We start from the raw sequence: 17,036 nt of genomic DNA, 5'->3' as shown, positions 1-17,036 counted from the left end.
TGCTGTGACATTGCTGACTAGTCACCAGCCATTGCACACAACCTTGTTTAGGCTTTTCATGTTTATAAATTCCCTGAAACATCCCTCTGTGCTCCCACACCCCTTCCTCACCTGTTTTTGGGCCCTGTCATTGAAGGCTACATCATTGAAGGCCACACACATGATACACTTCATTTTAGCACAAACTGAGCACAGCTTGCAGAATTAAAGGAGGAAAACTAGGTTCAATGCTATCTTTTGGGGGTGTGGTTTTTAAAAAGATCATCACCCAAGGAAGGTGGATGTTAGATTCATCTTTCTCTGGCTCATTCAGACAAGCCACATGACCCCTCTGGGCCTCAGTTTCTCCAGTTATAGCAAGACAAAGATATAGTAAATTGTCTCTGAAGTCTTCTTAGCTCCACAGTCTATGCCATGGTCTGATTCAGTCTTAAGCTGAGTGTTAAAACTATAACTCAAAAGTGGCTTGACCCACAAGTTACCTTAAGAGCCCTCCCAGGCTGGGCACAGTGGCATGACCATGTGGTCCCAGCTACTTAGGAACCTAAAGCATGAGGATCACTTGAGCCCAGGAGTTTGAAGCCAACCTGGGAAATATAGTGAGATCCTGGGTAAAAAAAAAAAGAAAAAGAAAAAGAAAAGAAAGAAAAAGCCCAACCAAAGAGAAAAACAGAGATTATAGAAAGGAAGCCACTTGGACACCTTGTCACTGTCTTCTAAAGTTTCCATGTTTAGGGATTTGTCCTTTGGAAGTGCAAAGTCTTAATAAGTCTCACACTTTTGTTAAGTTTTTATTTTATTTCTAACCCTGACCCATTTACATCTCTTGATTTAATCCTTTTAGAATCCAATTTTTATTTTGTTCCATCTGAAAGAACAAATGTAATCCTTTTCTACTAGCTCAGAAGTGGAGGTACTGATTTGCCCAAGTTAGAATTACCCTAGTTGGTAAGTGAAAATGCAGGATACCCACTTAGATTTGAACTTTATATGAATAACAAATAAGATTTTTCATGTGTATCCTGTGAAATATTTGGAAATTCTTTTTTTTCTATTTTATTTTATTTTGATACCAGGGATTGAACCCAGAGGCACTTAACCACTGAGCCACATCCCCAACCCCTTTTTTAAAAATATTTTTTTTAGTCGTAGATGGACACCATACCTTTATTTATTTTTATGTAGTGCTGAAGATCGAACCCAGTGCTTCACACGTGCAAGGTATCTGCTTTACCACTGAGCCACAACCCCAGCCCCCGGCCCCAGCCCTTTTTAATATTTTATTTAGAGATAGGATTTTGCTGAGTTACTTGGGGCTTCCCTAAGTTGCTGAGGCTGGCTTTGAACTCATGATCCTCTTGCTTCAGTCTCCATAGTTGCTAGGCATGTGCCATGGTACCTAGCTGAAAATTCTTGTACAGAAGAATTATTTGTTGTTTATCTGAAATTCAAATTTTACTAAGCATCCTGTGTTTTATCTGACAACTCTAGCCCAAGTTCTTTGGAACTAACATAACATAAACATGTATGTTTATAGCATCTTTCAACATTTTACAAAGCGTTTACAGTGCTCCTCTGACCTCTACCTGCCATAACAGCACGTTTTGACCTTTAGGAACTTTTGAAAACACATTCAAAGATATCAATTTCTATTGATTTAGTAAGGTCAGGTATCACTTTCTATAGCCCCTCAATCTAAAACTTTTTAGGTCCTGCTTTGGACACTTTTAAATCAGCTTTCTCTGCTTTAACTTTCTTTTTTGTCACTTCTGTTTAATATGCTAAATTTTAACTTATTTGTTTCAATTATTGTAGATCACTAGATTGTAGTTCCCCAGCAGAAGACTCTCAGTCTCCTTGTTCACTGCTCTATCCCTGATGCCTCTAACAGGAGGAGACAAATTTAAAGTTGTGGGAAGAATGAATGATATTTGGGAGGCTATAGGGGAACTTAGATTGCACATTTCATACACATTGTTCTTATAATCATACAGAATCTTAAGAAATCTTGCCACTAAATTAGAACCTGGAGTGTGTTGCAGTGTGTGTATCTTCGTATCGATCCGTAGACACAAGGTAGCCACAGATCAGCAGGGATCTAGAGTACTTTGAGATGTAGTAGGACTTCATTCAATCTTCCTCCTGCAAATTTTCTAGAACTAAATATTTGTTACTCCAGGTACCATTCATTAAGATCCCAGCTATGATTGTGTGATTAACTGGAAGAGTTGGTGGCAAATGGCTCTGGAGGTGAGAGAACAGCCCAGTGTCAGTCAGATTGGGTTGGATCTGGGTGTGACCTGCCAGGGCTACTCAAACAGCCCAAGCTTCTGCTTCCTGGTCTATGAAATGGAGCCACTCGGGGGACCTAGCACACTAGAGTGAGATTAAATGGGATGATCTGGCCATGTCCTCAGCTCAGTGCTTGACACTAAGGAAGCTGTTTCCACTGCTGCCCCCAGGGGCACTCCACCCAATTCCACTGAAGCCAAGATGCCACTGTGTCCTTTGTCATTGCTGCTTCTTTCATCCCATCCTGGGCCTGAGGCCAGACTTTCTATCAGCTCTCTAGGTTACTGACAAAGAGCTGAAGGAAGCTTGGTAAGTGGATCTCAGTGGAGTGTCCCTTTTTCTAATAATATGGCAAGCGTTCTCAGCAGAATGAGAAAAAGCCTTCTGCTCCTCAGACTTTCCCTGTGACGGCTGCCTGCAGTAAAGCAGTGAGGGAGGGGGAAAATGAAGTGAAATGAAAATGCAAGATCTGGCAAATTAAGACTGGGCTCTCGGTTGGGGAAAAGCAATGAGGCAAACAAATATGATCAAATTTAAAGGGCTCCGTGGGATTTGGGAAATTAACATAAGTACATAAATCTAGTACTAACTTAGAGCAATGGCCTTATGAAACATTTATCAGCCTTTTTGAGCCCTTCTGATGAATTTGACCTTGAGCCATGTTCTAAAACTTAAAATAATTGTGTGTTTTAGAGGAAACATATATCCACATATTTAAGTATAACTCACATATGCAACTCATTTAGCCACGATACTGATTGGGGTGGGACATGGGATCTGCATTCAAAATTGTTATAAAGGTTACCAAGTATCTAAAACTAACAAGGAAAAACATTAAAGCTGTGATGCTCGCTCTTGCTCATTTCCCCTTTTTCTGCAATAGTGGTGAACTTATTTTGCACTCTTGTTGGTTTCTCTTCTCCTGTGTTCTTTGTATTTCCTTCATACCATACATTACAGCCCAGGAATAATGTTGGCCCTCTTTAGAAATCAAGAGATGCCAATTAAAAACAAAATGAAACCCTACAGCTTTTTGGCCAAAGATTAAAAAGATTGGTAATACCCAGTGTATATTTTAGGAAATAGATCATATGTTTGTGGCTATGACTATTCCTTTTTGTTCATTTTAGAGGAGAATTTAATGATATGTCTTACCCCCACGAGATACATTATGGAAATAACTAGATAAGTATCCATAATGATATGCACTGAATATTTAAGGATCCCTTGTTTATAGTGTGAAAAAATTGAAGGCAATTTAAATATTAAAAAAATAAGTGATTATTGAAATCACACTAATCACTCAGTGAAATACTATATGGCCATAAATATGATAATATACATATACACTTGCATATGTATGTATTATACACTCACTTGCATATATGAAAAGATCCTCATATAAGGAAAGGTTAAAATGATAAACATGCCATGGGCCATTATTTTCTAAATGTACATTATATCTGGGCACTGTGGTGCATGCCTGTAATCCCAGTGACTCTAGAGGCTAAGGCAGGAGAATTACAAGTTTGAGGCCAGTCTCAGCAGATGAGCAAGACCCTGCCTCAAAAAAAAAAAAAATTAAAAAGGGCTGGGGATTATAGTGCAGCATAGAATGCTTGCCTAGCATGTGCAAGATTCTGGGTTCAACCCCCAGTACCACAAAAAGAAAGTAAAAATAATTTGTGCACAGAGAAGTGTCTGAAAAGACATACATCAAGATAACTAATTATATCTGGGTGTGGAAGTTATTCCTGACCTATGTAGTGAATATATATTATTTTTATAAAAAATAATTTGAATTGGGAAAAAAAGAGAAAGGGGGCAAATTTGATGCCAGGTATTTTAAACACTTATTTTGGAGAGAAAGGGTGGTACTACATTTTCATTGATTAGTAACTGGTGAATATTTAGATGACTTGAGAATTTGGAGCATGTTCATCTTCTGAAAAATAAAGAAAACGAATGAGCACAGCAATAAGGGCTCTGATTCCTCAAAACTCAAGCTTTTCCCTTTGATTGAAATTCCACAAAGCTCACCTGTAGCAGATGATGTGCAGACACTTAATTGATCAGATTGTGGCACCAGAAAAATCCATTGCAGAATCAAATTTTCTGTGTGCTTATGCTCAGTCTATTGTGTGAATGAAGCAGACTTCCTCCAACTCTGCCTAGAATGGAAGAGGTAGAGGATGAACATGGAGGCTGGGGCTTGAAAGGCTTTTCAGAAGAGTTGATGCCTGAGCCAATGGATAAGAATGCAGTGGTCAGGTGGACAAGACAGGAGACAGCATGCAAAAGCATCTGGGAGACTTGGTGGATGCTTGACAAATGTTCATCGGCTATGGCTGTAGTGATAGTGAATTGGAAACAAAGCATTATGGAAATGCTAGATTTCTGGGTTTTGTAATAAATGTTTCATTAACATACATTTTGGGTGCCTTTGAACTTAACACGAAAATTTGTGTTCTTCTGAAACCATTTTAATACCTTCTACTTCTGTGTCTTCAAAGCTACTTACATAAACACATCAGTAAGGAGAATATGCAGTAACAGCTAGCTGATGCAAATCAGGGACATGCTGGGGGATTCAGGTCTAGCCTTCTCCACATTTGTACTCTCAGCCTTAAAATATTCCAATTTCATGTAAGAACTAATAGGAATGCTGGTGTTGCCAATGAGGGCTCAACCTATAGCCAGTTCACTTGGAAATAAGGTTAATGCTAGAATCAGCAAAAGTTCTTCAACAAAGGGCAGGCTTTTGTCTGATGTTGTTTCCTGAACATCTTCATTTACCTTTGAGCTTGTATATCTTAAAACTATTTCTCTCATGGCAATAATTTTCATAAGGAAAGTTAAAATGGCTTTTTTTTTTGTCTGAAACTTGCCTTCCTCAAGGTTCTTGGGGTCCTACTATGTTCAAATATTCTGGTCTCAGCACATCTTCTGCAAGAAAGTTTGAATGCTACTTCTAGAGAAGCAAGAAATGGACCTCTTATTAAGAGCTCTAGGTATAAAAGAATATTTGCTCAAAGTCACTGAAGAAGCAGAAACAAATGTAATTGGTCATGCTGATTAGCCTTTCTTCCAGGGCTACCAAGTGAGGCATAAATTTATGACAAGAAATACTCCCAAATTTAGAGACAGCAGGACACTAAGGAAAAAAATCAAACCATGATGAATTTACTACAACCTATCTGGTTTTGAAATTAGAATATGCTTTCAAGTGTGAAGTGCTAATGGCTTTCTCGGTTTGTCTGGAAGTCATTCTAAGTTGTAATTGATAAAAGATAAGACATAATCTTAAAAACATAATCAAAATTAATAAAAATACACAAAGAAGGTAATTTACATGAAGCTTAGAAAATGGTGAATTGGAGGACAGCAGTGTGTCTCCACTCCTCATCTAAGAAAAAAGTTACCGATTCTACCCCCAGTTACCAGAACAGACCAGTTACCAGACAAGCTTGATCGATCAGATACATCCTCAAAGAGCACCCTCCTTCCTCTGCTCTAACTCTACTATGACATTTGGTCTCCAGGGTATATCAGCCACCTAGAGAGAGAACAGGAATGGTACAGATCATAGGGCTCCTTTTAAATCCAACACTAGCATTCTGGTTTTCAGACGTGGCTCTTCTGAGTTTGGTTAGTATAACTCAACTCCCCCCCAAATTATCCTTCCTCAGTGAACTGACAAATTGAATTTTGGAGCCTGTGAAGCTGAGGCCCAGTCTCTGGACCACAGCGACTTCACCCAGTGCTGCCAGCACGGCATGACAGAGCCAGCTGGCCTGGGGACCTATGCTGCAGAAGAAGGGAGGTGCTGGCCAGCACTCAGAGGCAGCCTGAACCCTGCCCCTTGTCCCATCACATGGGGATGATAGTTTATGAGGGAATTAGGTGCAAGTTTTCCTTGCAGACTTTTTCAGGGCAGATGCCTAGCATAAGGGTTCTCAATGGTGACCGAGAGTTTCCGGCACCCCTAGAAGGCACAATTTAGTGAACTGGCTGCCGTGGAGCAGCTGAGCCCTGGAGGCAATCTGCTTGAGACTTTAGTTATGCTTTGGAGACACCAGTGAGCCCTAGAAATGTGCAATGAATTATACAGAGAGCGACAGCTACCTCCTATTCTCCTCCCTTTGATAACCAGATTCACTGCTTCTGCCATTTAGCATGTGATTCCTCACAGAGGCTCAGGACAATGCTATTTCTTAAAGATTTCCTGCATACTTCAAAAACTATGTCACACTTTATAGAGAGGGAGGACGTCTTTATATCTTCTAATACCAATTCACAGTCAAATTTTCCCAGTTTTTCTAAGAATGTCCTTTGCACCATTGACCAACCTAGGATGTTATATTGTACCAGGTTGTTATAGCCCTAAATCTCTTATTAAGAAGAGTCCTTGTTTTTTAAAAAGATCCAGCCAATTACCCCATAAAATAACTCACCTTCTGTATTAATGTGCCTGCTTCCTTGAGGTCCCATTTATCTTGTGGTTTGTGTTTTGTGCACACCCTAAAGCCTCAATTAGATTCAAGTCCAAAGGGAAAAATATATATATATAGGGAGCGATGTTGAATACTTTGTGTTGTCTTGCATCCCAAAACAATGTTGTCCTGGCATCAGTGGTACTAAGTCTGAGCACTGGATTAAAATGGTGGTCTTCTGGATTTCCCCCATGGACACTGTTCCTCCTGTGACTGCAATAAGGAGTCTATATGGTGGTGCCCTGGTCCCCATCAACAATTCATCTATTTTATCAACAGTTGCTAATCCTTGCCCCAATCAGTAATTTCCCTCTAGCATCTCCTTTTCCACAGTCAGCAGGTCTTATGCTGCATGCTCTCCAGTTATGATATGAAGCAAGACATTAGCTTCTTGATCCTAATTTCCTCGTCTGTAAAAACGAGGCTGGAAATAGAATCAATCCCCGTGGTCACGGCACCATCACACAGGATAACTCTGTATACAGGTTTTGCCTGGAGCCTGTGCCACAGATGCTTAAATCAGCATTTCCCAAGGTGTGCTCTAAGAATTGATGGTCCCTCGGTGTTCTCTACAGGAGAAGGGTCCACTGTTAAAATGATGTCTAGGAAACATTTGTGCATATTATCTAATTAAAGTTTCTGGAAGTTTTCTCAGGAAAGAAATCTGCTTCACTTTGTTTAATCAAGTGCTTTCTAATTTATTTGCACTCCTTCTCCTCAACCCTGCTTTTTAAAGCCAAGTAACACATATAAACTTTACATTAAATTCTTCCAAAAGCTTCAACGGGGAGAGCATCAAACTGATGAGCCAGCCACCTGTGGAGTGTTGAAAAGTGTCTATACTGGCCTTTGAGTCCTGAAAAAGCCACGCAAGTTAGAAGAGTTCTTAGGAGATTTAAATTTTTTTGTTGTGGCAAGAAAGGCAGAAATTGGGAGCTGGGCAGTAATTCCAGAGACAATATGTTTTCCCTAGATTTCCGCCAAAGTTCACCAGGACTTCTACAGAAGCTCAGAATGCTTATAAGTGTCCCATAGCAACTAGGACTTGCCTAGGCTGACCATGAGTGAGTCCCTTGGACCAATGCCCAGAGACTGGAGTGCAAAGAGGGCATCTTGGTTCAGTGGAAGAGCAGAGGATCTGGAGCCAGAACAAGTGTCAATGGTCTTAGATCTTCCAGGTATTTGCCATGAAACCTGGGAAAATCCCTTAATCTCTCTGAACCTCAGTTTCTTCATCTATGTAATTGGTGCAATTAAACTGTTTAGCTCAATGGTTATGAACCTTTCATTAGATACATTAGCATTTTTAAAACTATGAAGTGCTAGTAAGACAAATTTCAATGTTGAGAGTATTCTTACTGATCCATTTTTGGGGTTCTCCCACCTCATCTAATATTTTTTGAACACTTACTATGTACCAAGCACTGGGGTAGGTGCCTATACAGAATATAGAAGAAAGCAGCTCTATACCCTGAATTCATGGAGCTCACACTTCATGGTGGGAGACAGAGGTTAAACACACACACACAAATGATTTGGTGTTTCAATGATTATAGTCCCTTCCTCCCAGGTACTGATGTGATATTTTTTGAATGTGCATCTCACTTATAATCCACTGTAAGTAGATGCATTTCAAGGTAATATTCACAGACAGTTCTCATATATTAAATGAATTTGTCAGTTTCAGTAAAGAATAAGGAATTTACCCATAATGATAGTGTGTGTGTGTGTGTGTGTGTGTGTGTGTGTGTGCAGTGTGTGACCAGAGGTATTGAGGCAGGGTCAGAAAGCAGACTTCTCTTCCCTGTTCAGAGCCTCCCTCTTGCTGGGTTCCATCTGAAAAGCACCATCAGAGTGCTCCTGTTTTAATCATGTGTTATAATCACATATATGATGGAGCACAATTGATTCTCCCAAACTGTGTTCCACGAAAAATTAAAATTTCACTAGATGTCAATAAGTCATCACTTTAAGCTTCTTGGTCTGATTACTTTAGGAACCCTGCATCAGCCTCCGTCTCCACTTTAGAGATCCATAAAAGTATATTGTGATTGTTAAAACATTATTCCTACAGTGAGGAAACCCTGTGAACTCATACCACCTGGCATTTCCCAAACTTACGTGACTACAGAATTCTTTTAAATTCTTGAACAGTGAATGTGAATGTGCTGAATGGAAAGTGCAGCCTTACCATTAACTTGATTTTCTTCTTGCTAAAGTTTGTGAAAGCCTGGTAGTGCTCATTAACCCAAATTCAACCATGCAACTTTTTAAAAAAGCAGCTTCCTGGGCTTTAGGGCCTCAGGCAGACCCTGGATGTGTTATGTTGTGTTGTGTAGGGGCAACAGCTAGGGGGATGTGTTTCCTTAAGCTGACCATGTCCTTTTAACCAGGGACCAGCATGGAAACAATAGAAGCTTAACGAATATGTTTCCATACCTCTTTGGAGGAAAACAATCCTCTTTATTTTTTTTTTAATGATCGTTTTTCAAACCTTCTAAAAATTATTGTTGTTATTATTTCTTTAGGCATTCACGGGCCCAGAGTTCTCCAAATGGGTTTGGTGTCTTCGAAAGACCTACGAATAAGGTAGCTGGACATTTTGATTCTGAAATAACTGCATGTCCTTCCTTCAGACTCGACCATGTCCATGGGCAGGAGACCTGTCCGTGGCTGCTTGGCTGGGCCATCCAAACATGAAACTCTTAATGATATTTTGAAGTCTTTGAGACAAAAGCCCAGCCTGCTAAAGAACTTTGGTTCAGTAGAGAGACAGGGAGGTACAGGCAAGAGAGAATCAAAAGCCTGGAAATTCGCTGCTGAGAATAAATGCTCACTGCTCCCTGAGGTGATTTGTCTGAGCACTCCACTCTACAGATGGTAGAGCCTCTTTCTGAGTAAGGACCCGAGGTTCTTTGGTAGCACTTTGATATCCTGCTCGAATTCAATATGTGAAATGGAGGCGTCTCTCTGTGACTTGGAGCCCACAGCAGGCTTTGAAGTCTGATCCAATTTTTGCTGCCTACTATTTGATGTTGAAAGGATGAAATGAAGAAAATGTACAGTTTTTGCCAGTAACTCTGCTGAGCATATGTAAGATTAAAAAAACAAAATCCTTTGGATGATGTACTTAGAAATGTTAAGTAGATTAATACCTTCCTATAGGTTTTCTTGTTTCTTTCTTAAGGATAAAAATTAAGTAAAGGTGAAAATCAGCACATAGCTGTTTTTTCTGTTCTGGACTATAATTAATTTAAGAAGGGGGCTAGGTTGACTTGTGCAGAAGATGCACTAAATTAATGAAGAAAAAGCATTGAGACTTTGCTTCTAATTGCCCCTAGGAGGGGACCTTCATTCAATTCTATGCAAGACAGGGGTAGCTTACAAATAGCACCAATATACTTAGCTTCTTCCCACGATGGTCAGGGTTAAGGGTCCCTTAGTTTAATGGAAGCCATGTCCTTAAGGCTGCTTTATCAGAAGATAAAAAATAATGTTTCTCTCACTGGGTCTTTCTGAAGAATTCAGTGGCTGGGACTAATGCACTGACTTCTTGGACACATCGTGCTACCCCAGATCACCAAGAACTGAGTCCCTGTGAAGCTCCTTGGAAACCTGGTAAGAAGGATATTTCAACTGCATGTTTCTCCTACCATTTGCATGTTTGTGTACTTCTTAGTGAGTTGTTTGTGCAGGACCTTCTACAAGACAGGACTCAATTGGATATTCTAATTTGGGAGGCTGTAAAGCCTGAAATCAAAAACCCTATTAAAGGTGGAAGTTTAGTGCCTCCTCCTGCCACCCTACAGTTACATTTCCCAGGGAAGAAATGAATATCTAAGGCCATACTTTTCCCTTTATTTGCAAGAATCTCAAATTAGAAAACTTCCCCAACTTCACCTTGTTCAAGGAAAGAAATTAACAGCCTTCAGTGGAATAGGTCCTTCAGGGTCACAATCTGGAGCTTGGGAAAGGATGTGGATTTAGGCAGCACTTCTGTACTTTGGGGAAACACGACCATTCTTTCAGGTTGCCAGAGACTGTCCTTAGCCAGTACTTCTCAAATTGTTTTGAAAGACCATTTTTCCCAATCATTTTCCAATTTGCAGTGTGATACTTTTATGAGACACAACAAAAATAAATCACCAGAAAAACAGTCATGCACTTGGATATTGTGCCAATAGCAAATTGGTCTCAACTTCTCTAAATCTCTGACTCTACACCAACTCATTCTTTACTGAACTTTCTTTACTAATCTTGGTGGGGACCAGTAACAGGAGCCAGCCTGCCGACCACATGACCACAAGTCAGTGAGCAACACAGGCACATTCCTGTTCACAAGATGCCATAGGCTAGCAGAGAGAAACAGGAAACAGCATGCATGATTTAAAAATGAAATAAAATAAAGAAGTCAGTGGAGTATTGGGGTAAGCACAGCAAGGGTGGTGAGGAGAAGCCCAAGTATGCAGGGTGGGGCTGGGGGTGGTTGTTCCTTAAATAGATGGTCTGGGTGGCTTCTCTGCAGATTCCAGGTTTGAAGGCTTGAAGCTAGAAGAGCTCTCCAGGCAGGGAAACAGCCCGGGCAAAGCCCTGAGAGAGCAGGCAGGAGGGTAGAGAGGCGCCTCTATGATTGGAGCTGAGAGAGGAGAGGAGAGGAGAGTTGTAGGAAATGAGGAGCCAGACCACAGAGGGCAGCTCTTCAGAATCCTAGCCCCACCCTGGGAATCTGGTTAAAATGAAGTCTCTGAATCTGCAGCTCTGCGGGGCTCTGACATTCTGCAACTCTCAGGAGCTTCCTGTGGGCTGCCTTTTTGGTCCCTGGTCCACATTTTGAGTCCACATTTGAGGGTGTCATCTCAGGGAAGGGGCTAGGCAGCACTTCTAGCACAGGAGGAGAATCATTCCAATTGTGTTTTGCTTTTGTTTTTTATTTAACTTAAAAACAAAACAAAACAAAACAAAACAAAACAAAAAAACAAAACCCTTCTTCTTCTTAGTTATATACACCAGGATCACAAAAGCGAGGAACACAACCTGCTCCAATTCCATTCCCCAGCACCCACCCTTCCCACCCCTCCACTGATCCCTCTTGAATCCATTTACAGTTTACTTTTTTTTTTTTAATTAGCGTTCTGTGCACACACCTGATCCAGGACCCACCGCGCCACACCCATGCATGCTCATGAGAAAACTCGGTCAGATTCATTCCACTGTTTTCCCTGTCTCTTCTTTGTCCCCTTCAAATCCGATACTGATCTTTCCTCTCCTTTGATGAAATTCCCTCTCTCTTTTTTGTCCTTTCTCTCTTTCTTTATTTTTGTTGTTGTTTTCTGTTTTTTTTTGTTGTTGTTGTTTGTTTGTTTTTAAGCAAGCCCTCCAGATTTGGGCTTAAGGATCAGTGGTAGATGTCATCAAGGAATGAGACAGTCTGCATGAGAGCCTTTTCCAGACAAAGAAACTTTCTAAAACCTGTAACGGCCTTTCACACTGAGTGTACCAAACACCATTCTCAGTGTCTCGGGATCTGATTATTAACAATTACCACACTGGGCCGTGATGCAGAGAAACGGCCAGAGACCATCATGAAATGGGGCCACCTGCCCTTAAATTAAATGACCCTCAGTCCTTAGGATTTTTAGTTAATGTGCTGATTCCATCTTTTCTTTCTTCTCTCTCAACACAAAAACGATGTTCCTTGCCATTGTTAATGTACTTTTCTTCCCTTCTTTCTTCCTTGCCCTTCTTTGCTGTGGTCTAAAAAACAGGGTTGAACCATTTTTTTTTCCTTCTGCAGTAAGATAAATGGGTGTGAGTGGAGGATCTGAGGAAATCCTGCAGGAGTAGGACCTCCCACACAGGAGAGACCTGCTGCAGGCACCAGGGGCTTTGCTCCCATTTTCAGGCTTTAGTTTAACTCTGGGGACTCTGCCCACCCAGGTTCCCTGTGTACCTCACGTGAGGGAAGTGTTCTCTTGCTATCTTCTCATCTACAAGGAATCTATTTTAACTGTAGTTCTTTTTAAGGTCACAAGATCATTGTCCCTGTTAGGAGTAACTGCAATGACATCACACCTTCAATTTTATTTTATTTTTTTAATTTTTTAGTTGTAGATAGACACTTCCTTTATTTGTTTTTATGTGATTGAACCCAGTGCCTCACACGTGCTAGGCAAGCACTCAGCCACTGAGCCATAACTCCAGCCCACACCTTCAATTTTTAGGGTGCTGAGGAGCACATGGCACTGTGCCAGCCTACAGGGGTATAGGTGGCAGTGTGCAGCCTTGGGGTCTATCAGAGCCACCAGAGAGCATCCAGGGCCTGGCCTCGGTCTTTGGTGATCTGATTTCAGAGCTTCCCTGGCCTGTCCACTGAACAGCTGCCAAGGAAATCATTCACATTCTTTCCCCAGCTTCTCCCTTAGCACCAGCTACTTCATTATTTTTCTTTACCTTTCTGGTTGCTTATCACTAAATACTTCTCACCCTTGGCAGCATTTCAGCTATCAGAAAGCAAACTTGAGCTGCATTTTATCCCTAAAGCCCTTAATCCTTAGGGTAACCAAACATCTCAATTTTCCTAGGACTGAAGGATTCTAAGAAACGGAGTCCCAGGTAAGGGACAGCGCCAGGCAAACTGGGACAAGTTGGTCACGCTATGATGATACTGGAGATTAAGCTTGGTTTGGGCAGGAACTTTTTTCTAAATTAGATCCTCCTATCAGGCAAGACTCTGCCTTAGATCCACACTACAGAGTCACCCACCCTGGCGCCTATGCGTGGAAGGGGCTGCAAGCGGCTTGTTAGACAACACTGTGCTCATCAAGGGCTCAGATGTCTCTGTTTGACAGGGAGAGTATGTTCCTACGACTTCGTCTCAGAGACCACATAATCTCTCTCGGGAAAGCACAAAGAAACCAGACCCCGAGTGGAGGAAAGCCTTCTGGACCTTTCTGTCCCATACCCACTTCCATTCCTGAATGCCACATACAAGTCAGCAAGCCCACTGTGTCTTCACTTATGGGTCATCTCTGCGGTTCTGAATTCTTGTTCTTTTTGGCATTGTTGGGCTAAGAACATCTTTTCTTTTTACCCGAACAACATTGAATTTACCTTAAACCCTCATCAGTAAGACTTGGTAAGACTGGAGTGAGGCTCAGTGGTAGAGTGTGTGTGTTTGAGTAGATAAGGCCCTGGGTTCCCTCCCCAGCACCAAAAAGAAAACATATACATGTGCATATGTGTGCACACACATATATTAAACAAACACATCAAATTTGGTAAAGTCTCAGTGTCAGAGTTTTCTCAGTGAGATGGCAAAGGAAGTACAGGAATTGGATTCTGACTTTTAGCATGCACAGTGGGAAAAATGTCCCTTCTAAAAGGATCTTTTAAGACCAGTGTTTCTCAACCATCAGCAGAAACCGTAATCACCCAAAGGATGTGTTTGATTGCTGAATTCATCTTATAGTTTCTGACCTGGGGGGTTGGGGAGGGATCTGCATTTTTGTCAAGTTCCACAGAGACTTTCCTTTGAGAACTCTTGCTCTGAGTGTTCCATCTGTATGAGACTACATTGACTCAAAGTAGGCATTACACATGTGGTTTTCTACTCAATCATTCAACAAACATTTATTGAGCACCTACTCTATATGTCAACCACAGAACCAGAAAGTGTAAGAAGACACTTAGGAGACAAATGCTATTCAAATATGTTGGTCTTTGCCACTGTTATTTTCTAGACCAGGTTTGAAGACTCACTGAGTATCTTCACTTATTTTAATAGGTCACATTAAATTCTCAGGAAGTTGTCAAGGACAGGGTTACATTTACTTATAACTTTACATACTGGAGACAAAAGGGAGTATTCTTCACTCCCTTCTAAGAAGTTGATATTCAATTTCTAAAACTATTAGGAATTATCACTCTAAAGGTTATTTTGAGTTTATAAACTATAGCATCAGTGCTAACCTGGCCTTCTCCTGCATGGCAAAATTCCTCTAAAACTCACCTCTCTGAATTTTTTCACGAACCTCTAACATAGGCATCATTGCCATGATACTTGTGCTCTGGATATTTTGCAAAAGACAGGAAGGAGGCTAGTGTAGGGAAGTATACTTCAGAGCTCATGGCCATGAGGGGAAAGGTGGAAGGAGAAGGAAGACAGGGGAGTTCTACAAGTCCCAGATTCAATTTAGCCCCGTTTCTATTAATCATGCACCTTTCCTATTTTGCTTAAGACTTTTCTCATTTTTACTAGATCCGGGGTTTTCATTTGTCTGATTCTGTTTTGCTTTATTTTTGACACCAGCAGAGCGCTTGGGACATCAGTTGTCATCCTGGTAGCTAATTCCAGTCCTAGGACTCTACCCCAAACTGGGGCTCTTTAGATACCCACCAAGAGGAAAAGATTTATCATGTATTTCCATAGTCTTTGAAATTTGAGGGACGTTGTCCGAGAAGGTTGGGGCTGCACCCACCGGCTCCTGAGTCAGCTGAGCTGATAGTGAGATGCTAACTCTGGAGAAGGAATTGGAGGCTAGAAGGAGAAGTGGCCACAGCTGTGGCAGTTAGAAGGCACAGAGGGAAGTCCTATTCCAGGCCACCATTCCTGAGGCCACATACCTCAGGAAAATCCGTTTGCAGCCTGTTCTCATTCCTGCAACTCATTAAAGCACATGACAGAGTTGGCTTTTTTGTGACATCATCTCTGCTTAGATTGTTCCCGCAAACATGTCCAAGAGGAGTTCCTGCTGAACTTTTCCAGGGCTTTCCTGCGTACATTAGGTTGAGATGCACTTTTTGCTGCCGCCAAGTTAGGTTCTGGCAGGGACCCAGGACATCAGGAGCGCAGCTGCCAGACAACACTAGGCGGGGCTGTGTGAGCCAAGTTGTGTATTTGGCTTCCAGAATGGGATGTCGATGGCATGACTGTAAAATGTGCCTAGGGAGATTTTATTTTTAAATTCTTTTCTTATTTGAAGTAATTGAAACAGTACCTGCTCTAGAGACTGCCCTGTTAACCTTAGTGGCCCAGTTCACTTCATTTTAAAGGATTCTTTCAACTTTAAAATTAAACATACTGTTATTTCATGAGACAAGTAGAGTGTCTTTTTTTCTTCTTTTGACTTTTATTTGTTTTCCAAGATTGAGCATATTAAAATTTATTTTTAATTTTTTTTCCATTAGACTTTGAATAGATTTGGGTTTCCAGAAATATTGAGAGGAAAGTATAGAATTCTCATATTATTAATATCATGCAGGGGATGAGTTTCAGCTCCATGGTAGGTGTGGGCTCAGCATGCAGGAGGCCCCATGTTCAATCCCCTGAACCAAAAAAGAAAAAAATCTTGCATTCCTGTGGCCCATTTGTTAGAACTGATAAGTCAATATTGATCCATTATTGTTAACCAAAGCTCGTATTTTATTTTAGGATTCACTCTTGATGTTGTGCAGTCTATGAGTTTTGACAAATATGTAATAACATGCATCCTCCGATGTAGTATGAAATAGAACCGTTTAACCGAACTAAAAACCCACCTGTCTCCACCTATTCCCTCCTCCCTTTCCCCCAAATTTCTAGCAACCACTTATTTTTACCTTTTTTTTTTTTACTCTCTCTGTCATTTTGCCTTTTCCAGAATGTCATATAGTTGGAATCACACAGGATATGGCCTTTTAAATTGACTTCTTTGGCTTAATAATATATATTTAAGATGCTTCCGTGTCTTTCCATGGCTTAATAGCTCATTTCCTTTTAGTGGAAGAAAACAACCCCAGAGATTGTTTATATTGAATAACATTGCATTGTATGGATGTATCACAGTTTGTTTATCCATTCATCTATTGAAAGACATCTTGGATGTTTCCAAGTTTGGGCAATTATGAACAAAGCTGTCATAAATGTTTGTGGACAGGTTTTGGTATAGATGTAGGTTTTCAGTTCATTTGGATTAATATGCCTAATTGTGTGGTAAGAGTCTATTTTGCAAGAAACTACCAGATTATCTTCCAAAGGGACTGTACCATTTTTCAGCAATGAATGGGAGTTCCTGTTGCTCCACATTCTCTCCAGAATTTGATGATTGTCAATGTTTAGGATTTTTGTCATTTTAACAGGTGCATAGTAGCATCTCATGATTGCAAGTCCCTGATGACATATGATGTTGGAGATTTTATCATTCACTCATTTGCCATCAACATATCAGCTTTGGTGAGGTGTCTATTCAGAGCTGCTGATTTTTTTAAATTGTG

At 40.8% G+C, this 17,036-nt stretch overlaps 1 protein-coding gene across 1 annotated transcript in view; it reads left to right on the top strand.

Moving 5' to 3' along the window:
* Myo3b (myosin IIIB) overlaps positions 1-17,036 on the top strand; it is a 374,689-nt gene that overhangs the window by 280,358 nt on the left and 77,295 nt on the right. Inside the window, exons 30-31 of the mRNA XM_071619301.1 lie at positions 9,314-9,374; positions 10,307-10,403. Coding sequence (XP_071475402.1) covers positions 9,314-9,374; positions 10,307-10,403 — 158 coding nt within the window. The remainder of the gene's footprint in view (positions 1-9,313; positions 9,375-10,306; positions 10,404-17,036) is intronic.

This window comes from Marmota flaviventris, chromosome 11, assembly GCF_047511675.1.
Source record: "Marmota flaviventris isolate mMarFla1 chromosome 11, mMarFla1.hap1, whole genome shotgun sequence".
Taxonomy (NCBI): domain Eukaryota; kingdom Metazoa; phylum Chordata; class Mammalia; order Rodentia; family Sciuridae; genus Marmota; species Marmota flaviventris.
The sequence above is the reverse complement of the archived record's forward strand: the minus strand, read 5'-3'. Positions and strand labels throughout refer to the sequence as shown.